At 41.6% G+C, this 25,597-nt stretch overlaps 1 protein-coding gene across 5 annotated transcripts in view; it reads right to left on the bottom strand.

Moving 5' to 3' along the window:
* Positions 1-4,208: 4,208 nt before the first annotated feature.
* Positions 4,209-25,597, bottom strand: part of znf536 (zinc finger protein 536) — a 234,253-nt gene continuing 212,864 nt past the window's right edge. For all 5 annotated transcript variants that reach the window (XM_076733827.1, XM_076733745.1, XM_076733908.1 and 2 more), the window contains one exon: positions 4,209-8,049. In XM_076733827.1, the coding sequence (XP_076589942.1) occupies positions 7,790-8,049 (260 nt within the window). In that variant the 3' untranslated portion in view covers positions 4,209-7,789. The remainder of the gene's footprint in view (positions 8,050-25,597) is intronic.

Here is a 25,597-nt window from a genome sequence, read left to right as displayed (position 1 = left end):
GAGGGAAACACATGGCCGCGTCCATAGCTCCGGGCTATATGTCAAAGAGTCTGTAATGCAACACGGGACGGAAGAAACTTTTCAATGATGTTTGTGTTGACAGCATAAATATGTGCATCGTGCGGGACTGTGTTCATGCATTTTATAGTGATTGTATGTGTTTGTCTCTTTGTGCACGTTTGTATTGACATATATTTCCTTTCTTGCCAATGAGTGCAGTTTGTGTGTGTATGTGTGTTAGTATGTGTGTGTGTGTGACAGCAGAGTGACAGCAGACAGGGCTAAAGTCCCACCTCAAACGACAGTAATGGAGACATCAGCAGGATAACAGAGCCGGTAGCGCTGACAGTCATCCACTCAGACAGTCGAAACATCACATCCTATAGTGGGGCTTGACACACACACACACACACACACACACACACACACACACACACACACACACACACACACACAACCAGAGTCTGACATGCACATAGGCAGTGCATTAGATGAGCATCATCCCCATTCATGGTGGAGATGGTTCCATTTGCAGGACCACTCAGCCTTTTGATGGTCTTATCTGCAAAGAGAAGCTATCTACGAAATGCTTGACTGGAAATCTAAAAGCAAAATTTGATAATAAAAATAATGACAATAAAGTTGAAAAGTTGGAGCTGCTGGTTCCAGACTTGTTTTTCTTTGAATGATATTCTCATTGTAGAAAGTCATGAGTTTTACAATCCCATCAGTTTAGGTTATGACCATAAGTTTCACAGCAGCAATAATTGATTTCCTGGCAACTTGCTGGCAGTGGAACAAGCTGTAAACACATTTAGAGCATGTACATACACTCAAGTAACCGGGTTGCAGTCAGCTTTCTCCAGTAAGCTGATTTCTTAAATGCCATATAAACAAGAGAGCTGGTCTCCCCGAAGTCCTAAAGAACACTGATTTCTTTCCCGCATATATGGGAAAATAGGTTTCTAATGAGCTTCAAGTATGTGTGTGCATTACAAACAGGTGACTTTTACAGAAAGAGCTGCAGTATTTGGGATTTGAGAGCGTGTGGCGGTGACTTTAAAATGTGACGGCAAGGAAGAAGAGTGTTTAATCTTTCACCCCAATGATGGATTTTAAAACTTATTTAGCTTTTGAAGTAAATTAACAGTCTTTCTGAAGGTGAGGGGCGCTCGCCCAGCTTCTCCCAGAGAATCCACTGATACATGTTTTGCATCAATTTAATCATTTAACATCATTAGATCCTGTGTGTTTTATAATATCCAACAGCGCACAAGCACTGACTGACAGGACTTTAAGTTGAGACTCTCGTTTAATTACTGTTAGCTCACATGCTGTATGTAGCCTACAGCGTTTTGTCAGATATTTATTTATTCATCCACACAGTTGGCATGCATGAAAAGTGAAATACAGGGAAAGACTGCTGGTTATTACTGTGGTTGTATGAGGGGTTTTTAAAACTTATGTTGCCCTGATCACATCCTGGGAGGAAAATAGTTTTTAACCTATCTGATGTGAGAAGAATCCTCTCAACATGAAATTGGCTTTTCAGTGTTTCTGACATTATTGAATTGATGTTGTACATACAGAAATTGTGATTGAGATGATACATTCATTACAGTGATTTTAGAAGGCATTTTGGCACGTTGAATCTGTGCTGCTGCAGCCGTTATGTTAATCAGACATGTGCTGTGTTGAAACTGAGAGAAATGTTACCAGATCCAACCTCATAAGAAAGTGACCAGGGTGCTGAATGAAGACATGAGAGGGTGCATGTCTGTGTTCATTCCATGTGACAGAGTGGCTGGATGAAAGGTGAGATGCATCCTTGTATTTCAAATAACTTCCTCCAACTCAAAAAAGAGACAAGAATAGAAACTAAAACAAAGTAAAGTCCAGATAAGTTGAACATTTGATTATTATTATTTTTTTATTTAGTTTATTATTGCAAACATTTTTTTTTCTCCCCTCAGTTTGGTGTGCTGGATAGCTTTAATTCATGTGATACACATGAGCCTCAGCCGCTGTTGCTAAGTAGCTCCATGAAAATCAGAGCTGTAACAGAAGCAAAATTTGGACTCCCCTGCTTTTAGTGGGGTATGCTACATAACTTTGGTGATCACAGCATCAGTTGGTCAAAGTCTTCACTTACACAATGAAAAATCTTGAGTACTACTGTATAGACTGGCACAACATTTGGTACAGACATTCATTGTTCTATCAGGATTAATCCTTAAAGACATTTCCTCTAGAGCCACCACGAGGTTATATGTTTGGTTGTACAACGAAATATCTCACTATTAACTTACTATCAGATCGATTGGCATGAAATATCCTGAGATATAGTAATAAGAATCAAAACTTATTTTGAGGTTATTTCTCTGCATTTGAGGAGTTGCTGGTACTCTTGTCTCAGCTCTAATGGGAAAAAAGATATCGGAAATTAGTCTGATTCCAGAGACAAGGACAAAAAATGTTCCTCTCTTTACTACTGTCATGTCTCACTACACAAGAATGAGCTGGTTTCATGCCATGCACCTTATTCATGTATCCACAATTATCCATAAATTAATAAAACCTGACTGGTTATTATATGAGAAAGAGGGAGAGCGAGGGGAGAGAAAGATGCAGAGGGGGAATATGAAGGGTTGTACAGTGAACAATCTCTGGATAATTAACAGGAAGATAAACAAAACATAAATTTGGATATTGCATTTATTTGGACTACCACTCAAATATGCGTGAAACATGTTATTTTAATTAAAAGATAAATCTATGTGACATGCTGCTTCCCAGTTAATTATTCAGTGCTGTACAATAAAAACAAAACCCATTAAATATGCCACGCACCCTATTTCTCCATTAACAGTAAAAAGCGCTCATCCTGGGGACAACATTTCAAATTCAGCTGCTGGTTTGGCTTTTCCTCGCTATTTTTTTTTATTTTTTTGTCCTTTCAGATTTTTTCCATTTCCCTCGTTTTGCATTTACATTGCTCCTCAGATATTACAATTGCAAAACATTTGATGTGAGCAGTCATTACTTTTGAAATGTATGTAGGCCTAAGGTATCCATTACGAATGGAACTCTTTCAACAGCAGCTCTGCACAACATATTTTAATTCTTACATTTTCAGTCTTTTGGTTACTCTCTTAATAGACCTCTGTGTGTTTTATAGCTACGTCAGATCTATTAAGACAAAGTGATGAAAAAAACGAAATCACTCAGACAGTATCAAGTTTTCAAGTGCAGATTTTGGATATAATTTAAAATACAGGGAAAACGAATATAGAATGCATTTCATTGTAAATGTATGACTCTTGGCCACCTTGTGATTTTTGTTAACAAATTCTGGAAGCCACAGGTTATTGTGTATGGATGAATTAGAAATAGAAATCATATGAGTTTGTAAATATGTTGGAATAGAGCAAACGTGATGTAGAATGGCCCTCATGTGTCAGGTCTGTGCATTTTGGGCCACCAGAAAGCAACATCTTGTCTGAGAGATCACCAAATCAAATCAGCAGATCAGGATCATACTCTATAATCTTCAGAGACCCTACAAATTCTCCCATGAACAAGCACGTGGTGACAGTGGTGAGGAAGAACTTCATTTTAACAGGCTCAAACTGCAAGCTGAACCAGGGTCTGCCTGGGCGGCCATCTGCCTGGAGTGGTTCGTTATACGGCTAATGAACGAGAAAAGTTCTTGAGAGTTTGGCTGCTTCTTGCTCCAGTGTTTTTCAGCAACACTAGCAGCATGACTCCAGGGATGGTCATGTCGGTCCATTTGCTGGTTTGTCCGCCACTTTTGTCCAGACTAAAATATCTCAACAACTGTTGAGTGGATTTGCATGGAATTCTGCTGAAGACGTTCATGGTCGCCAGAGGAAACCTACAGATGTGTTGATCCCCTCACTTTTTTCCCGCATCGCCTTCGGGTTGACATTTGTGGTTGATAGTGAAATGTCTCAACAAATACTGGATGGATTGCAAAGACATTTGGTAGAGGCATTTATGTTCCCCCCAGGATGAACAGCAGCAACTTCCCTGACTTTTGATCTGGCACCATCACGAGGTCAACAAGGCTAACAGGGCTGTAGACTTGTTTATAGCACCACCTTTCCCCTGTGTATTTGGATCCTACAGGGTGTTTATATATACAGGATACTCCCCTGGTGGGGATTACCACTTTGATTTGGGTGAAACGTTTCAGTACTTGGTGGCAGAAGTCTTTTCATAGTCATCTTGATTGAGTGATTCATCTTCTTCATAGGAGTGACCAACCTGAATGGTGTGAAGGGAAACCGATGCAAAGACAGTGTTTGTCAGAGGTTTTATTGCAGAAAAAAAAGGAAAAAAAAAAAAAAAAAAAACACTGGATAAATCTTACTGCTTCAAAGTACACCAGAATGTCCAGACCGCAGTAAACAGTCCATGTTGGATACACCTCTTTAATGAATGATTTTGTCCTCTGTCAAACAGATGTGCAGTAATAAATAATGATCAAGGATATTTCTCTTTTAAATACAAAGTTATCTACTGTTAATATAAGCTTATAGTTTGCAACAAAACCACTCTCCTCATTTCCTCTCCCATAGGCTATAGAAATCTTTTTTCATTTAGGAATGTGGACAGTATTTGGACTAGGATTGCATACTACAGAATCTATTGCAGGCTGAAATAAATGGGCATGGTTTCAGGTTTTTTTTTTCTTCTTCTTCTAGCACCAGTGTTTATAATTGAACAAACTGCATGTGCTACTTCAATAGGCAGCTTGACGGAGATCAAACAGCATGGGGACAATAGAATGGATTATTTTGGGATTACAGCAGGGGGGAAAATGGCGTATCATTCTCAGGGATGGACAAAGAGTACAAGTCACAGAGGAATCACAACAAATGCCATTCTCCAGTGTCGAAACAAAAAAAATATTGCCTCATCTGAGCAAGATGATGAAACCATACTGATTCACATGCGTTGGCTTTAGAAGCCAGGATACTGGTGCCAAAAAAAAGTATACTTTTTCAAACAACTTTTTTTTTTTTTCTGTTGACTTTTTGTTAATATACGTAAATGTTCAGCACGCTAACAAATGCATACACACATTCAGAAAAGCAAGCTACGGCTAACAAGAACACAGTAGTGCATTGAAACCTAAAGCTTATACTACATTAAGTTATGTGCATCTCAGTGGGAAAAGACCCTACACACTCAGTTACGAGGCAGTGAGTATGACTGACCTGTTGGCTACAAAACGAGGACAAAAAAAACATTTTGAAAAAAGTAAATAAAATACAGTTTGTCATGTACTGTAAAGACTAGTTTTCTGTAGGGCCAAAAAGTTCAAATTGTAGTGACACAACTCAAACCACAAATACAGCAGTCTTCTTTCTTTACCCTCCATACCGCCTGCTCTCCCTCTTTCTCTCTGCTTTCTCCTCCATCTCTCCACGTGTGCAGGCAGATTGTATTTCTCACCTTGTTGTTGTTGCTGTTGTTGATGACGATGTTCACATGTACGCTTGGCATGCGTGTGCGTGCGCGTTGTGTTGGATTGTAAACTCCTTTAGGCGGAGCTGAGGCCCTGGGGTTTTTCAGGGTTTAGCCTTCCCCACCACTGCGTGTCTGTTTGTGTGGCAAGATATTGACTTTCTTAAAGTCTGGATCATTTCTCTTTATCAGAAAAACATTAACAATACCCAGTCCCCAACCCCCTACCACCAATACCAACAGAACACAAAGTGCCACACTTCCTTATTATTCTCGCCCAGCAGTAACCAACAGCTGTCGGCACAACAAAGCACAATCAAAGCTGATACTTTTTTTCTGCCCTGAAAACAATGCAGCCTGATTTTACAAGATCAAAATATTCTGTTTTTAATGTTTTATGTTGCTTTCTTCCTCCTCAGGAATACAACCCATATAGATAAGAGATAAAACATGACTTACACTACACAGAAAGAATGCCTCCTTTCAAAATAATAAACAATGTGTTGTTGTTTTTTTATAGAAAAGGTAGCATAATTAGGATTTAAAGCAGGGTCAAATGAATGATTATCTAATTTGTCATCATATCCCACCCTTTGTAGCAACTTTAAAAGAGCTCATCAGAGGAGGAGGCTAATCCTGCTTTTTCTCTGAGTGGATTCCAGACTGTCAAACTCTTCATGTGAGGAGAAGTTTTAGCGGGATGTCACACACAGTTTTTCATATGTACAGAATGCAGCTGGTTATATCTGATCTTTCCTTCTGAAGCACATGTAAAACGTGCTCCCAGTTTGGTCCAGATCCTTGCCAAAATACCAAACTGTTAATGAAATAGTAGTTTTCAGACAAATCAGAGGAAGAAGGCGATAAAGCAAGAGGGAAACCACATGAAGCAATCTGAAGTCACACACTAGACTTTTCTCCAGAAATAATTCTTTTATCAGAAAAATGATCTGTGTAAATGATTTAGTGGAACAGTTACTGTTGGGAGGAAGGAGGAGGCTTCTGAATGCACACCACCACCACAGCCACCCCAGAACAAAACACCAATTTTCCCAGCATGAGTGATGAGCACTGTATGTGTGTGTGTGTGTGTGTGTGTGTGTGTGTGTGTGTTGAAGGGTCAGTAGCAATGGTGGCGTGTGTGTGTCTGTGTGTCACACTGTCATGTATCTGTCATCATAAAGCTAAAACACAATCCGTTAAAACTCTCCATCACTCTCTGACGTGGAGCCTGTAAGGTGACCTCCAGATGTCCAATGGCCAAACCAGAGCAAAACAAGCCTTAGCATCGGCTAATGGATGCTTTAAATATGCCAATTGATTTGTGTTGTATTTTCCAGGCCATTCTAATGGATTGGGCTTGTATTAGAGAGAGTGAGAGTGGAAGGAAGAATGGAGGAGAGAAGGAGGTGACTTGAGGGGCTCCGGCCAGCTGATGGGACTCAACTTGACCCCCTGGTGTACCGTCCAGAGTCAGGTTACCACTGTAGGACTCTGAGTGTGTGTTTGTGTGTGTGTGTTGTTGAATTGATTTCCTCTGCGATGACAGCTCCAGTCAGGCTGGCACCAATGCCCCCCCCCCATCCCTGACACACACGCCACCATCGCCGCTACTGACCCTACAACACACACACACACACACACACACACACACAGTGCTCATCACTCGCACTGGGAAAATGGCAGCCAGCGGTGTTATGTTCAGGGGTGGCTGTGGTGATGGTGTGCATTCAGAAGCCTCCTCCATCCTCCCTACAATAACTGTTCTACTAAATCGTTTACACAGATCATTTTTCTGATAAAAGCATTATTTTGGGAGAAAAGTCTCCTTAATGATTTTGGATTACTTCATCTGGCTTCTCTCTTCTTATACCCTCCTCTCTCCTTGATTTGTCTGAAAACTACCATTTCATTCATGGTTGGTCGTCATCCTCTCCATCCTTACACACAATCCACTGTGCTCAGTTAAAAAAAAAAAAAAAAAAAAAAATCTTAATCACTGCATCACAAATACATAGGTTAGAATGTTTTCTTAGTAAATGTTCACAGACTTCTAATAACACATATAGAGTATGTTTACTTTGTGTTTATAACATAAGAAGAGTCACAGCGCTGTCCTCCAGCACTTTCATGTCATTGTCTTTTCGTTGTCCGGTCAGTGTCTTCAGCATAGGTCCGTTGGAAATGCATCTTAAAGTGAACATTCAAGTGCATCAGGGAGTGTTGGGCAGATGATCCAAATCTATGGCATTTCAGATAAAGCGTTGTCCAAAACTCTCTCCAACCCATGATGGTTTCACTCCTGGTGATGAGACCAGGTGTCCCCTACAAACAGTGCAATGTCTCCTATCATTGGCTGATTAGACAAAGCAGTACCAGCGACGTCATCTGGGTTCTTCTCTGAGACATCGGACTCTGGACGCGAGCGCTTGAAGCGTCGGTCAGGATACTGGCTGTTGTCAAAGGGCATGCGGTGCACACACAGCACGTGAGTCTTCAGGTTGCCCTTCTGGGAGGCACTGTAGGGGCAGTAACTGCACTTGAATGGTCTCTGGCCTGGAGAGAGGAGCAGAACAAGAGAATATTGTAACCATTTTAATCTAAACCACTTGGTCTCAGGCAAGGTGCTTAGGTAACTATAATGTGATTTGCTAGAGATGTACTATTGTGCAGTGTAGTGATAGTATGGTGAGTGATTTTTTCCAATCAGAGGCTTCTCTCTCACCATTGGAAGTTCCTGCTTCCAGTGGAGACAAAATGTATGAACACACAACAAACATCCTGTCACTCCAGAGCCACTGGGCAATAGTTTTGGGGGCCAAAGTAAGAACATTTGATATTTGACAAGCATTGATGCAAATATACAACTATGTTAAAAACTGCTGGGAGTAGAGGGCAATGGTATCCAACCTGGCAATTTATTTTACCATTAGGATCAGCTGAAGTAACAGTTAGATATAACATGCCTTGCAAAAGATATATTGATGTTCTAGCCATGGAGGGGAGGTGCATCAGGAGTCCCCAACCGTTTTTGGTTTGACTCTTTTAAATCTAATGTGTCAAGTTATTCCACCAAAGAATTTAGTGTGTATCTTTTGATGCCTCAAAAACATTGGATGCATTCCTTTCTCATTAAACATTTTTTATTAAAAATTTAAAACCTTTATTGTTTTCTTGCATAATTGCTAACTTGCAATCTTCTTCTTCGCTCACTTTGTTGGTGCATTGCTTCTTTTCTAAGGCCTTTACTGCCACCTGTCGATCAGTGGCATGACATACAAACAGAGAAACAGAAGAGGATGCGTTCATCAAAGCATTGCTCCATGGTGTTCCAGGTGTCCAAAATTTTGACATCTTTTCTTTTTTTTCTTTTTTTTTTTAATTATTGAAGTTAGCAAATGAATGACATGTCATATAGGACCTTAAGAGATTTTTAAATACATGTGATCTGTGAGGAAACCCCATCATAAACAATGGGGGACAAAATTTAGCAAATTATGGCAAATCATGACCTTATGGCAATTTAATCTCTAATTTATCAAACCTGTATGCTTTCGGACTGTGGAGGAGGAACTCCACAGGCATGTAGAGAACATGCAAACTCCAGATGAAAAGGCAGCAGTCTGCTAATGAATCCAAACCTTCATACTACGATGCAGCCCTTGTCCTCCTTGCTTCCCTTCCTTCATATCAACAGTGTATGAAATGACTGATACTCAATAAAAAGCCTGGTATATTGGCCTGTAACCCTAACTTGAACCTCCACCCTTCTGGCCACTACTCGACTTCTCTGGCCTTCAGGCTTCCTCTGGCCCTTATAAAGGTAACAACATGAAATATTAGCCTGTGAATCCCAGATTGGGTAAAGAGGGCAAAGTTGAGGACAAAGAGCAGAGGAAGAATGATTTTCTCATCTGCAGCGCCCGAGCAGCCCGGCCAAGGTCCTTATTGAAACAAATATATCCTCAAAACATTACCCAACACTTAACACTCGCCTCATTTTGTGCAGTCAGAGAGCTACCACAAATTCATCTGAACTAAACTTTTGCAGCTCCCTGAGTCGATATGCATCTTTTGAAGAGTGTGCATACATCTAGTCCCTTGAACACAATAGCAGAGCAGAACGAGGCAAGGTATTTTTCTCTATCTCCCCCCCTTGCCACAGCTCCAGCACAGAATGTTCTCCCTAGATTGAATCTGATCATCACTGCAGCAAACACAATGGCCCTTAATAGCACCAGCCGTTTCTTTGAGGGATGCCGATTACACCGCCATCATAACCCACTTCACTTAGCTCACTCACTCACAGACAGACAGAGAGGACAAAACAAAATGGAGAGGGAGGGAGGAAGGACGAGGGAGGGGCAGAATGAAGAGAGTTTGAGCCCTCTCTGGTACTTTAGGTTATTAATAACAGTACATTTGCCGTTATCCTCGTTTTCTTTTTTCCCCCCTTTTTTTCCTTTATCTCTTATTTAATTTGAGACGCTCTAAATCAAATTAACATATGGGGTTTAAAAGAGGCGTACGGATAGGTGCAAGGAATATCAATAGGTAAAAGGCCAAGAATTAAAGAGCAAACAATCTTTTTGAAGCACTCACTGGCATACACATGGGGTTAGAGGGGGGGAGTGCACAGTCTGCTAATATTAAACATAAAGACGGACACAGGCATGCTAAAGTATACACACACACACACACACACACACACACACACAGGCGTGATGCGAGGAAGCAATGAGGCAATGCAGGCAATGCACGGAGGCAGCTACTTTGTGTTTGGCAATCTGACACAGGATTTGGAGCCTCTCCGGCTTTCTGATATTACATTGTTTGCTCTGGAGCCACACAAAGGGGATTGCTACAAGTTTGGAGGCTTTGGATGTTCCAGTTGTCTGAATTTCCAGATAAGCTAGTCGGCGGCACACAATGAAGGGTCCCTTTTATTCGTGTGCAGTTTAATTTCACACTCTCTTACATTACGTTAAGTCCGAGAGGCAGAATATCCCATCCCATTTTACACTTAGAGAGAGAGCGAGTTATGCCCCCAAACAACTCAACTCGTTTTTTTCTTCTCTCCCTGCGTGCTTACTGTTTGTCTCCATGGACTTTAAAAATAAACACAAATCAAGCTCGGTTTTATCTCCGGGGAGATGTTTAGGTAAAAACGAGAGCGATTGTGGTTTGAATTGCATGGCTTTAAAAAAGTTTGGATAGGATGTATAAACTCGAGTTAGGGTTGAAATTGAAATTGACTTCTGCTGAGCAACTTAGAGACACACACAGGCTATACTTTGTTATGGATTCAAAAGAAAAAAAAAGGTTCTGTCTCTCTTACACACACACACACACACACACACACACACACACACACACACACACACACAAAGCCACAGGCGTTAAACAATCCACATGCCCAGCTACTGTGAATGGCCAAAGTTGCCATCATTAATCCATGTCCTCTGGTCTGTGCCAGTAACCAAAGCAGCCCACATGCTGACTGTGGCCCAGCAGCACAAAATTAACCTCAGTTCTGTTAAATTAAACCCTTTCTTCCACTCTGTTCTTTCTTGTTTTGTCCATCTAAACTCTATCATACTTCTCCCTGTCACTCGATCACATTAGTCAGAACTGGTGTAAAGCCGTAATGTTTTAGTAAAGATTAAAATGATTTTCTTATAATGAGTGCTAAAATGATTTATTGTTTCAATTCCAGTTTTGGCAATCAAGATCTGATATGTAATTCTATATTGCACAATAGTGATTCAACTCGCACCCACTTGTACCCGACGGGCACAAAAGAAGCCATGTATTTTATATGTAAAGAGTAGCTAAATAGCATTAAAACCATAATTAAACAGGCAAAAACAAGATAAATTCAGGAATTTGACAACCTTGTCGCCTGTGTTTGTATATTAATAATAAAAAAAAGCTGAAAAAAAATTAATGCATTTTTTTTTTTAAATCAACATTAAGAGGAAACATTTTTGAATAATATTTCCCAACAATATCTGCCGTCAGCAGCACAGCGTGATTGAACATTTTCATATGGTGAGTCTGTGGCAATCACTCAGCGTAGTCTTGATCGGATATTGCTTTCTTTATATTTATTAACTTTATTAACTATTAACCCCAATACTTCCTAACCTCAAGCAAATGCTTGTGTTGGCTTAGGATGTCAACTTGCTCTCTGGTGCCTAACACTCTGTACACCCACCATCCACCCTAACACCCTGTGATCGGTAGAAACACACTTGTTCACTCGAAAAAATAAATTAATTAATTTTCAAGAAAAACATCAACAGATCAAACATAATCCAGAAAGCAATTACATTTTAAAACATCTTTGACAAAACAAATCACTTGGAAAACAGGATTTAACACAGGATAAAAATGTGTATTTGTTGCCTGGCAGAAAATGCATAATAGACATAATAGACATAATAAATACCTCCACAAGCACACAGATGTCATCAAAATAATCACAGATGAATAAATCAATTGTATGTATATTCTTTAGTTGCATACTTCACTAAAAGTTATCTTTCATTCTTTCTTTATCTATCTCCATCACCTTTGACCCCTTTTCCTTCCTTCTTCTTCTTCCTCCAGCATTCCACTAATCCTATATCTTTGTCCACTCTGTTTTTCTTGTTATTGTCATGAAATATTGGATATGTCTTCATTTTCCGATAATCAGTGATAGTCAACCAGTTTACCAAGCTCACATCAGCAACACAATCAGAGCTGAGTGTTCTTATGCCTCACCAGTTAGGTAGAATGCAGAGAAGGTACTTTTATCAATTGCTTGCTTCAAATTCTAGTTGAGGGGTTGACTTTTTTGTATTTGGTTGCTTTAATTTCAAACATCCCAATCACAAGCAAAATAGAGGTTGCAAACACATCTCACAAGTTACTTCACAGACTTTTGGCAACGTGTCAACCCAAAAAGATGATGATGACAATCTACTGATGCACTTACTAATGATCTGAAGCTTGAGCTTCATCTCATCCCTTCATAAGCAAATAGAGTTTGGTGTCAGGTGTCATCACGGCACGCAAACTTCTCGTATATGGATGGAGATTTTAACGCCTGTCTGTTCAGAGTTTGGCCAAGTATGTGAATGGCCACATAGATCTTTCTGTGGGCCAGCTGGCTCTTGGTCATTGACCATGACCCTCTGTTACAAATGAGAGTGTAGCAGTTGGAACCAAATGCAGAAGACAGCAGGCAGACAGAATCAAATGCTGTACTATTTTGAAAATATACTCAACATGACTCATGACTCAACAAAGACTGAACTGAAAACTGGACAAAGATACAAACTAAAGTTGAAAGGAATTAGGTGAATGCTACGGGAGGTCAAGGAAGGAGCTGTTTAGCTGAGGAAAACAGTGGGAACAGGGTAGGACTAACCAGGCTGATGCAAGGCAGCTGTGGGGAGAACGTGTGGAGAGAAAAGCAGGCTTGGGAGTAGCACAGGAGGGAAGCAAGAGGGACTCTGGGGCAAGTGGCCTGGGAGCTGAAGGATGGAGGGATGCACAGGGGCAGAGCTAGAAACCTCAGGCAGTGGGCCCACGGGCATGACTGAGGAGGAGCTGAAGACCTCAGGTGGGCAGCCTTGGGGCAGGAAACAGGCAGCGCCTTAGACCCCAGTGGGTAGTCTCATGGAAGCACAGAGGCGGAGCCACAGGCTCCAGGCGGATGGCCTGAGGGAAGAACTGAAGCAGGTCTGGAGGACAACCAGGAGGCAAATCCAAAGGGTGGAGCCACTCTGGAGGATGGGCAGGATGCTGGACAGATGGGCAAAATTGGCAGTGAAGGTAGAACCCGGAGCTGGCAGGAGGCCAATAGACTGGTGGCTAGCTGACTCAGAAGCTAGAATGAGAGTAGCAGGCTAATGGCTATGTCCAGGGGAGCTGATGACCAGGGAGGCTGGTGAAGCAGACAGGACAGAAACAGGATGGCTTGGCTGCTGCAGGCTATCAGGCTTGGAGGTTGAGTGCTGTGAACACAGCTTCACTCCACAGACTCCAAGCAAACTGCCATCCATCTCTTGGCCAGGGCTGGGTCCTCCTTGTAGACAGATTGAAAATACTTGATTAAGGACCCACCATCAGAGTCTTAGGATGTATGAATGGCTGAACAACATGTATCTGGTCAGTCTCTGCTGGGTCCATGAGTGGTCAAGTCATTCTGGTACAAATGAGATTGGAGCAGGTGGACCCAAATACAGTCAGCAGGTCTTCCAAATGCTGGACTTTTTATTGAAATACCAAAAAAAAAAAAAGAAAAAAAGAAACACAAAAAACAGGCAAACTGGGCAGAAGATTCGACAGAAACAGAAAACTGAAGAGACAGAAAGTTGGTTGTAATGAAAAAGAGCAGTGAGAGGGAGATCAGGCGCATTCCTTACTTCAATTCTTGGGCTAAAGGAAGCGGAGAAATGACCTGAACTGAAAATAGCCTGAGAAAGGCGTGTAAATACACTCCTGCGTAAAAACACCTTAACACTAAAACCCTCAGCACATTCACAGAACCAACTGTTTTTAATTTTATACCCTTTCCTGTTTTACAAATGATATTTTACTACTGCTGTACGTACCATGTCTGTGTATGCACACCTTGAAATGTTGTGAACTCACAGGCTAGAACTTCAATGAATCACCCGTCTTCGGACTGCAAAGCCAGTGTTAAAAACGAGGTTATGTGCAATAATTGTGTGCTTGCTGGGTTTTTAGCCACGTTTGCAGCCTTGTGCTAGAGATACTGATGAAATATATCAACACAGATTCAAAAAAACAGATTCATCTGGCGCTACCATCATGTCAGTTTCATCATGCCATCTCGGAATGATTACAATGACCAATAACTCTTTCATTGAATGGCACACTAGAAAAAATCCAAATCTATTCGGAATAGGAATAGTTTAACCAAAGAGAGAACTTGACTAAAATACAAACTAAACTGATGATGGGGTGAGGTGCAGGTGGAGAGATGGGTGGAGAGGCTCAGGTGAGGGGAATGAAACAGGATGATGAGGAAGGGGCTGAAAGGAGGGCAAACTAATGATTCAGATGCAGGGCAGGTGTGGGGCAAAAGTGTGGAAGGAAATTTTGTAAATAAAACAACAAAAACCAAGAAAACTACAAAACCAGATAGCACTGTGACGAGACAATGACGTTCTGTCTCAAAAGCTCTAAATGATTTGAGCTTTGATTCTCGTCACAATATACAGAAGAGTATTTTTTCCAAAGGTCAAGAACAAACGTGCATAAGTCAAGTTTACAGATTTTACCTGCAGATTGGTCAAACCTAATCTGAGCCCAGATCTGTGACTTAAAGCTCTTGGATTTCTTCCCTGTAATTTACTTTCTGCGGTCAACATGACATTCAGTTTATTGAAGCTTTTTTAAATCCTTGTGTTGAGGTATGTTCCTATGGGTGCTTCTCTGGCCGCCTTCTGTTTTCCTCCCCAAGGACTGTGAGGGCAGTTTAAGATCTGTAAATGGATTTTTTTTTTTTTTTTTTTCAGCATTCACTGAGGGATGGCAGTTGATAATTCTCATGATGATCAGAGAAACATCAGTACATATCTTTTGTTTTGTGTTTCACAGCTCAGTAAAATACTTGTACATTAGCTTATTATATCACTGAGAACAATACAAAAAAAGTCCTGTTATAGGCTTCGTATTGGCTCAACTGCATAGTGGTTGGTTTGACACTTTGTCAGTGGCTGAAAATGCACCAGGTCAGTTCCAACATCTGTTATCATTCTTAAGGACAAATATCAATATACTGTCTCATTGATTGTACATACTAACAGCATCAATGTTAGTAGTTTTCCTCTTGGTCTTGGTTGGTCTTCCTTCTCTTCATTACCTAACCCTGACCCAGGACAGTCATATTTTGTATCACATTACAGACTTGCAATCAACTTCTTAACCATTAACCATAACCTACAACCTTTTATTCACCTTAACCAATAGTTTTAGTTGCATCAAGTGTTCGCCATAATTTAGTTAAGATTATCCTCCACTTTATTTATGGTGCTCACCAATGACATTGTACAATCTGTGCAATGCATTTTTTACTTTGCTTTATTTAAGTAATTTGTTCTTTTTGTCTTTAAGTGCACAGACACTTTGGGTTTCGTGCCAAAAGCCTTTAAGAATGAAAGACGGAAAGGGTGAGGTGGGGGGGAACAGTGGTCTTGTTTTCATTAGTGTGGCATTATCTAAGCCTGTTAATTAACCCCCTAAGGCCCTCTGCATGGAGATCAGAGGAAAAGGGGGAGAGAGGAAGTGAAGAGGAGGGCAGGAGGAGAGGATTCAGTGGGTGGAGGAGTGTGTGTATGTCTGTGTTTTTGTATGCATACGCATGTGTGTCTGTGTCTGTACATGTGTGTGTGTGTGCCTATATCACACTGCTGCCACAAACATGCACACCCTTCACCTGGCACACATGCACACCCCACCCTTCTCCTCACTCACCCCCCTCGCCTGCTGCACTTATTTTATCTCTACCGATAAACACACACTCACACACACAAACACACACACATACACGTGCACGTTCATGCTCTCTACTGGAGGTAAGGTAAGGATGGAGTCTTTGTTTTTTCTTTTGCTTTTTTTTTTTCTTCTATTCCACCATTATTTAACTATATGTTCATCTGACAGAGTAGGATGCTGCACCAAAAACCTGACAATCATGTCAGAAACGTGGAGCTTTCAAAAGAAAGTTAAAGAATAAATTATTGAATTAGTATTTGCTTCTCCTTCCTTTCAGATATCTTGATTATTTGCTGTTCAGTCTGGGAAAACCTATTTTTGCCAAATAGATTCTTGAATCATTCCTCTTTTTTTCTCTCTCTCTCTCTCTCTCTCTTCTTTTTTTTGGAGTGGGTTCTTTATTTGATTTCAAAGGGCAGTCGGGAGTGACAGGAAGGACAGCAGGGATGCAATTATTGCACTGAAGTTATAACTTACCCAAAGTGTCTTTATATTGAATGTTTTGTGGCCATATGTGAAAAGTATACCACAGCTCTTGGAAAAGTGTTGTCTCGCCTGCGCCTTGTGAGAGGAGCTATCTTAAGACGGCAACAGATGGCAGTGCTGGCATCAAATGGCATTTAAGGATGGAAGCTTTTGGTTGGATGCCAACACGCTGTTCCTGGTCTTTATGTGCCACTGTATGTGTCTGTGTGTTTTTGTGTCGCACATTCTGCACATGTGCACATTAATACATGCTTTCATGCGTTTCTGTGTGTGCATTTGTGCTTCTGCAATGTGCGTTTTGGTAAATGTTTGTGAATCTATGCACAGTCTGTGTGTGGATGTGAAGCTCGTAAGAGAGAAAAAGAGGAAGAAAATTGAGGAAATATGTGGATTTGTGTGTGTGTGTGTGTGTGTGTGTGTGTGTGTGTGTGTGTGTGTGTATTAGTGCTGGAGGGCATCATTTCATGTGTTTTGAATTCATGATACACACCAACATTTGACATGGTCTTTGTACAAAAGGACACACAGATACATTCACATGCCCATACTGCAGAAAAGACAGTTGCATAGTTATTTAAAGTATTGTGTAAAGTCGGAATTTAGAAAGAGAATTTGACTATTTAAGGAAGATATTAGTGAGAAAAGACAGAGAGAATATGAAATAGACTGAGATACAGACAGAGTTTGGAGGCAGAGAGACAGAGACACACAGAAGGTGTGAGCAATTAAATGTGCTAAACCATCTGTCCAATAACCTGCATGCATGCTGTGGCTCCCAGATTACTCAGCAAACTGCAGCAACACCCTCACACACACAGACAAATGAATGCCAACACATGTGCACCGAAAAGTTGTTTTCAGAGGTGTTTCATGGATTGAATCATACTTCTGTTACTTGTGGATATCTGTTTATTTCCCCCAAAATATGTGTGTTCAGATTTAAACCTGACATAGGTGGAACTTAACCTCACAATGTTTTAAACAGTCTGTACTTCTTCATTTTCTATACATGTTTTAGTTTAACTCATTGCATCGCTTAAAGTATGTGGTTTTAAAGAGTTGCACAGTTGGTATACACACTCAAGAGACCGAAAAGACCAAAAAGGTGTGGGTTATCGAATGTGGTGGGCCGGTCTGGTCCAAAATGCCAGGGCTGATTTTTTGTCCCAGTCCACCCCTGCTTATTGCCTTTTCTTGTTGAGAGTTGCATGAGAAAATTCTCTCATATCTGTGTGGTAGCTTAGTGTACTAACTGATGGCAGGGGAAAACCAGTGGAATGGCTGTGTCCAAAAGTACCAAAATATACCTTCCAACACGTCTAAAGCTGATGAACACATTTTATCTGAAATGTCAAAACAACAGGTTGTGCTTGTTGCAGGGAGTTGTTTGCAGTACTCTTTCTTGGCCTGTCTGACTGTGTCCCTTTTTTCCACTTTTTATGAGTGCAAGCTCAGCTAACTGGCTGCTGGGTATTGATCTCATCACCTGACTCTCAGGGACAAAGTGAATATAGTTATTCCTCAGAACGTCGAACCATTCCTTTATGGCAGGGTTTCTCAAAGGGGCCGGTACCGCCCCCCAGTGGGCGTTCAGAGAACGTCGGGGGGCGCTACGAGTAAGATAGCTGAGGGGCCGTTTTGCTGCAAATGGGGGGCGTTTCTATATCAGCGACAGTCATTCACCACCACAGTATTTTTAATGGTCTTCCATGCCTCGTCTCACAGTCACGCAGTGTTTACGAATTTACAGCAGGAGTAGGCCCGGAACACGGCAGACGCGTCTGCAGCGTGTGTGCGTGGCGGAACCTGTCGCTTTTTATTTCGGCGCCCGTGTTAACAGGTTAGAGCTGCCACACTGCCCGCCTGAGCAGCGCCGCTTTCCTGTATGTGAGTTCTAAAGTTGGATTTTGTTAATATATGTCACACTCAGAATTTAAAGATTTCTCTTTAACTTTGTAAAATGCTGCTCTACATGTGTATTTTGCATTCAGAGCTGACTGATGATGTTTCCAGTGTTAAAGCACTGAAGGATCTGAATCCAACCCTGCATGTGAATTAGAAAACAAGAACGGACCACAGCCGCCAGCGTGTTGTGTTTGTAGAGACTGACTGTGTGAAGGAAGCTGAATCCTTCAACCAGCTTTGTGCTCTTTTCTCTCTCCTGTGACACCAATGAAGCCGCTTGGCCTTAAACTCTTAAACCACCTTTATATCTCGATCAAACAAAGCTTTGAACATTACACCAACGTTTTACAATTAAAAATTCTTCAACTGACCTACAAACAAACAAACAAACATTATTTCTGCTTATTTTGATTTGGTTTTTGTTCTTTTTATTTTCTTTAAGCCAATTTTTTTTTTTTAATTCTTCAACTGACCTAAAAACAAACAAACAAACATTATTTCTGCTTATTTTGATTTGGTTTTTGTTCTTTTTTTTAATCTTTTTTTTTTTTTTTTTTGTATTTTTTGTTTATTTTTATCTTTTTTGGTCTGAATTATTTTAGTAATTATTAGTGCAGCTGATTGTGTTGCTGCAGAAAGTGAAGACATTTCAGTCTCACTCCTTCTGAACTTCCGGAGCCAGCCGTTTGAAGATTCTCCACCACTTCTTCTTCTTCTTCTTGTTCTTCTTCTTCTTCTTGGCAACATGACTCTCGAGCTCTTCCACTCGCGACCTCATGGTTCTCTCCATTGACTCCCACTGCTGTCCTTTCTCTTGCATCATCTGCTGGAGGCCAGTGATGGTCTGAAAGAGGAATTCCTTCTCCTTCTGCCACCCCTGTTGCACAGTCTGTAGAGCAGCCATGAGCTTATTATTCTCACGTTTCTGCGCGTCCACTTGAGCCAGACAGGAGGCGTTCTCCTGCTCTAAGCGGTGGCGCTCAGCCTTCAGCAGACTCTTTGTGTCTTCCAGAGCTGCTCTGATCTTTTGGGCCTCTGTCCTGTGTTTGTCCAGCTCTGCTTGATGGGAAGCCTGACATCTTACCATGCTCTCCATTGCCTTTTCAGTCTCTTTTTGTACAGCTCTCTCCAAGTTGATCACTTTCCTCTCGAGCTTGTGAGCTTCAGCACTCTCAAACATCAGCTCTTTCTGCAGCTGTTCTACTCTTATGAGAGCCTCAAGCTGAGCAGCGTCTTTGTCTAAAAGCTGTGCCTTCAGACTCCGAGTGCTCATCTCAAGTTTGTCTTCAGCTGCTGCACGGAACTGCTTTTCATTAAGGAGCTCCACCTTCAACACCTCGATCAGCTTTTCAAGGCTGGCGTTTGCTTCCTTTGTGTGCTTTTCCGCAAGGAGCTCCGCCTTCAACGCCTCGACCTGCTTTTTAAGGGTGGCGTTTGCTTCCTTTGTGTGCTTCTCAACCTGCTTTTCAAAGCTGGCGTTTGCTTCCTTTGCGTGCTTTTCCGCAAGGAGCTCCGCCTTCAACGCCTCGACTTGCTTTTCAAGGTTGGCGTTTGCTTCTTTTGTGCGCTTTTCTGCAAGGAGCTCCACCTTCAACGCCTCGACTTGCTTTTCAAGGTTGGTGTTTGCTTCCCTTGTGTGCTTTTCTGCAAGGAGCTTCACCTTCGCTGCCTTCAGTTCGTTTTCAAGGCTGTCTTTCACTTCCCTCATTTGCTCCAGTTTGATTGAAATGGTCTTGGTCAGTTGATCGAGACCATCAGCCTCAAGCTGTGCGCTGTCTTTGTCTGAGAGCTGTGCCTTCAGACTCCGAGTGCTCGTCTCAAGTTTGTCTTCAGCCGCTGCACGGGACTGCTTTTCGGCAAAGAGCTCCAACTTCAATGCCTTGATCTGCTTTCCAAGGCTGTCGTTGGCTTCCCTTGTGTTCTTCAGTTGGAATGAAAGGTCCCTGGCCTCGCCACTCAGCCGATCCATACTTTCTTGATTTTTCATTCCAGTACCTCTCTGGCTCTCCATTTCCTGCTGTGCACGGTGGCCACGTGGAAGCGTGGCCTCGTGCAGCTGGACTTTCAGGCAGCTGATCTCCCACTGCATGAGCTCTCTCTCCCGGCTCCAGTTGCCCGCTCTTGGATCTGGGAGGCCATGGAGGAAAGTATCCAGCAAGTCCTCCCGAACGTCTATCAGAACTCTCTGTTCATGAGGACTTTGGATGAGGGTCACCTCGCTGTCCTTCAGGTGGACCCTCACCTGTTCCTCCAGGTAGCTGAGATAGAAATCAAGAGGTTGTTGAGGCTCCATTGCTAAGAATTCTGCGTCTTCCATGTGTATCATTTCTCTTGTGTTTCCTCTGAACAGTATTCTCCGACAAGTGTTTTCTCCGAACAGTATTCTCCGACAAGTGTTTTCTCCGAACAGTATTCTCCGACAAGTGTTTTCTCCGAACAGTATTCTCCGACAAGTGTTTTCTCCTAACAGTATTCTCCGACAAGTGTTTTCTCCGAACAGTATTCTCCGACAAGTGTTTTCTCCTAACAGTATTCTCCGACAAGTGTTTTCTCTGAACAATATTCTCCGACAAGAGTTTTCTCTAGTGGTCTGTCTTCAGTGGTCACTTGTGGTCTTAAATATACCACTGTTGTCTTTGATGATGATGTCACCACAGATTCCTTTGATCTTTGCTCAAAGGAATCAACGGAATCAATCTTGATTCATTCCCCTCCATTCTGTGCTTTGATCTTGTTGCTATGGGTACCATTTTGTTTACATTTGAACATAGGAATGGAATGACTTGTAAAATGAGTGACAGTTATACATAGAATTTGAAAATAAACATATATGTATTGTGAATATGTATGTATATTTGTATAGCTGTATAGTTGTTTTTTACTTTCTATTTCTTTACTCTCATCTGCATCTCTTTTTAACTCCTGCTACTATCACTGCTGTCTGTAATACACTAATTTAATAAAGTTAAACTTATTTACTGAGGCCAAACAGGACATGAAGAGATGTCATCCCTCGTCTCATCACTCACTGGTCGGATCATTTCTGTAAAAATAACTTTTTTTTAAGAAGTAAACAAGTGCAACTCTACTTCTATTTGGAATAAAAATTTACCTAGGATACTGAAAGATTATTTGGAAAGGAGAAATGTGGACGGTGGCCTGTCTTTACCCTACTATTGGCATTATTACTGGACAGCGAATATCCACAAGTTGATGTTGTGGATTTCGGATCCATCAGATGCTGAATTAGCAGTTCGGTCTCTGATGAAGCAGCATTCAAGTGATCCAGTGTCACCTCCCTCTTTCATTTCTGCCACACAACCCTGAAGTAAACACTACTGGACCATTAACCCACTGATTCGTGGCTCTCTAAGGACATGGTTCGAGTTCTGCTCTTGTCGTCTCCTGTTCTGTCTTCAGCTCTCACACAACAAACTCTTCAACTACGGCAGAGGAGAGGGATCAAACATGTGAGGGACTTTATGTCTTTTGAACAGGGAGAGGATGAATTCTGCTTAAAGATCCTTTACTGTGATGGAGTGGTGGAGTATACTTTTTGTAGTGTTAATAAATTACACTTTTTGGAAGTATGTAATGTGTCCACTCTCACTGATTCCAGTTAATTACTAACACTCAATTGAATCATCTACCGAAATTACTGAAATATTAAGTCATGATTTATACTCGAACCCCACACTGAGTTGACATAAAAGCTGTGTGATTGTTAAAGGTTCAAGAAAAAGGAAAGACGGAAATAGAAGGAGATGTTGGGAGAGTCAGAAATGCACTGGGCCACATTGCATCTTTATGTTTTAAAAACTCAATGTTGCACGGAGTGGGAGGAGGCACAGATGGATGTTAACTTCACTACGAGGTCTATTTTGTCTACCTCCTATCCGAAATGACCCACCCAAAATAAACAGAGTATATCTTCACAACTACAAGGGCTGTATGATTGGTCTCAAAAGAAAGCTAAGACCCGTGAGATTACTACAGAAGTGTCAGAATCAAGATATGTGTTACTGTGTCAGAGTAAATTCTTCTTGAACACAGTAGAAATTTTTAATTTTTATCTCCGCCTAAAAACAAAACATTATTTTGAGTGAAACCCACCTTTAAATCATGTGCTAAAAGCCAAATTCTTCTACGAATTATTAAAGTAATATCTGATGAGTAACTGTGCAAAGGTACATACCAAAATAATGAACCTGAGCAGTTTTACGGATGTTTTCCCACAGGCGCTCGTCTGAGCGGAGTACCGTTATCTCTCCGGAGGCTCTATACCAATCTTCTCTGTGTAGCCGTTTTCGGCTCTCTGTTGTTTTTAGCCCTCATAAAGGACGAAATACAAACAAAACAGTAAAATAACACCTCGGACTGCTCAGCAGGGCCCTCTGTGAGCCCCTGTGAGCCTCTGTGAGCGCGCTGCCTGTTTACGCGCGAACAACGCGGAGAAATGAAACTAACTGCGCACTTTCAGTAGTCAGTAGCCCCCCCCAGCATTTGGTCATTCGGGGGGCAGGACCCAAGTTCACCATAGAAACACCAATGACGATACAGAAGGAAGTAAGCCCAAAGATAGTGTATTCATGTGACCACTCCCCCCACTCTAGAAACCCCCTCCTCTTTACGTAAACAACCAGGACCCCCGCGCTCCATCTCAAACTAACACAGAGTGATAGGAGCAGATAGTAGCAGCGTTTTTTCGAGCTGGAATATAACTTTTGACCACAAAACAGCAAAGATAAGACATACTGTATGACTTTGAGGATTATTTTTCTGCTACTGTTTGGCTGCTAGCTCGTCGAGTTTTGGTCGCACAGTGAGGAGGCAGACATCGCTGTGATCGTCAGACTCTCTGCTTTCATATGGTATCAGGCTTTTGTGGCTTGTATGAAGTGGTGAATACAGCAGACGCTCTGAAGAGGACGTACACTGTTTTCGTGTTTTCCTTATATGCCCATATAATTTATTGCAGTATAAATTAGGTTTCGTTTTGGTGGCAATGCTTGGTGGAGGCTTTTAGCTGAATTTCTCCCCTTATTCTGGTATGGTAGAAGTTAGGATTGGTGCTTCCTAGTGTGACCATTGATCATCTGAGCTGCACGCATCTCAGGCTCGCCCCCTGTACAGGGGCTGCTCCTATTCAACAGGTTAAGCTGAACTGAAGTGAATGGAAAAATGAGAGAACTGTTAACAGAAAACTGGTATTGTATAGCTAATAGCTCTTATGGCCATATTGTATCATTTTAAAACGGGCCTGCAGTGGAGGGAGGTTCAGATCAGAAGATTTTTTTGAGCTTCTCAGTTTCTGTCAACTGGTACAAAGTACCAAGCTTCATTATCTGATGGTGAGGTAAAAAATAACACCTGTGCATCAAGCCTGGTGACAAAATCTTACGTTATTCAGGATGATAACACTCAATGTGTGACTGTTAACCTTAAGACTTTCTACACCTCCTTGTTTTCAGGCTGTAGCTGCCTTTTGGTGAATCTGCATCATGGGAAGTCATCATGGCTTTGTCTACAGCGGCTCCTTCGTGTGCCTTTTTTTTATGTGATTTCTATGGATTTATAGACAAGTTAGAAGAAGCAGTATGATGTCAGTGTTGACAGGACAGTGGTGAAAACAAAACCCAATTATTACTGCAAAAAATTTGTTGCTGTTTGTATCTGCGGAGCAAATTGTGTGTTTCTATTTGAATCATGTATCAGTTCAAGAACCAGGCTAAAAGATAGAGTAAAAGTATAGGAGAGCACAGCATTCTTGCCTTAAACGTTACAGACTTCTGATTAGTGTGGCATGAATCACTGTGTGGCTTTGTGTCCATTGCTTTTTTGGAATATATATTCTTTTTTTTTTTTTTCTAACTCCTCCCACACCCTCAGCCCCCTCCAAAAATAAATACATTTACATTACTTCAAACAGCCTGAAGGGAATTTCTCCTTCTCTAGATTCCCTCTGATGAATTAAGAGCATTTCCCTCAACGAGCTGGCGTGTTGATAGAAAATTGGCCTGAAGTTTGGGGAATAGTGATTTGGTCTGTTTCCTAGCTTAACTAGAGAAAACCAACACGCAAATAACACCAGGGGAGGCACTTAAGGAGAGAAGAGGAACTGTGGGGGGAGAGGGGGTGTAGGGGAAGGAGCTCTTTCAGCATCAAAGCTAGCTAAAACGTCCCCACCAGGGACTAGGTCCCATGTTAAATACTGAACTAGATTATTAATTGCTCTACCAGTAGGACCTGTTAATAAGAACCCAAAATAGCAGCTCTTTCCTTTCTGTCTTCATCTCTTGTTCTATTTTCACTTTTTATGCCTCTTTTCTGCCGTTTTTTTTCTCATGCTTGAGCTCAAAGTTTGCTTCACACACTCATTCGCTCATCTGTTCGCTTGCTCAGTCACTGAATCACTGAAACTAACACTTACTCACTTGGTCACTTCACTTAGTTCACTTAGTTGTCTATCCTTCACTTGCTCACTCAGTATTTTGTATATTAAATGAATGAGTGAATATGAGAAACTCTCAGTCACTCATTCACTCATATTATCAGTAAAAACAATCAAAGTTTCTTTCAGTCATGTTTTCCTTCACTCATCTGTTCACTCACTCACTCACTCACTCAGCCAATCATTTGTATCACTTTGGTTAACTTTTGCAGAGGGATTCAGAGCGTGTGTGGTTGTGTGTGTGTGTGTGTGTGTGTGTGCGTGCGTGCGTGCGTGCGTGCGTGTGTATACGCAGACTCTATGGCCAACCTCGCCTTATTTTTCCTCAGAGTCCCTGCTGAACTGAGGGAGGCACAATCTGCTGCTGACCTGTCACTGTTCACAGATAATGGATGCCCAGCTGCATGTGTGTCTGTATGAGTGCGTGTGTGTGTCTCTGTATATGTCGGTGCATATGTGTTTGTGTGTGTGTGTGCATGCACGCAGGCTGTCATCCATGTCTCTCAGCAATAAAGAGGAAAAAAAAGAAAAAAAATGGAGGGCAGTGGGGGTTGATAGATATGCCGGCCACCTGCTTCTCACTCACATTCTGACACAAAGAGCATCGGCTGCTCTGCTGCATTAATCATCATGAACTTCCTTTGACCTCAACACACAGCGGCAACAGCTCAAAGTTAGAGAAACAGTCCGAAAACAGAGAGGCAGACTGAGACGCAGGATTTTGCTCGAGGCGCTCCAAAGGAGGGT

Source organism: Chaetodon auriga, chromosome 1 (assembly GCF_051107435.1).
Source record: "Chaetodon auriga isolate fChaAug3 chromosome 1, fChaAug3.hap1, whole genome shotgun sequence".
Lineage (NCBI taxonomy): Eukaryota > Metazoa > Chordata > Actinopteri > Chaetodontiformes > Chaetodontidae > Chaetodon > Chaetodon auriga.
The sequence above is the reverse complement of the archived record's forward strand: the minus strand, read 5'-3'. Positions and strand labels throughout refer to the sequence as shown.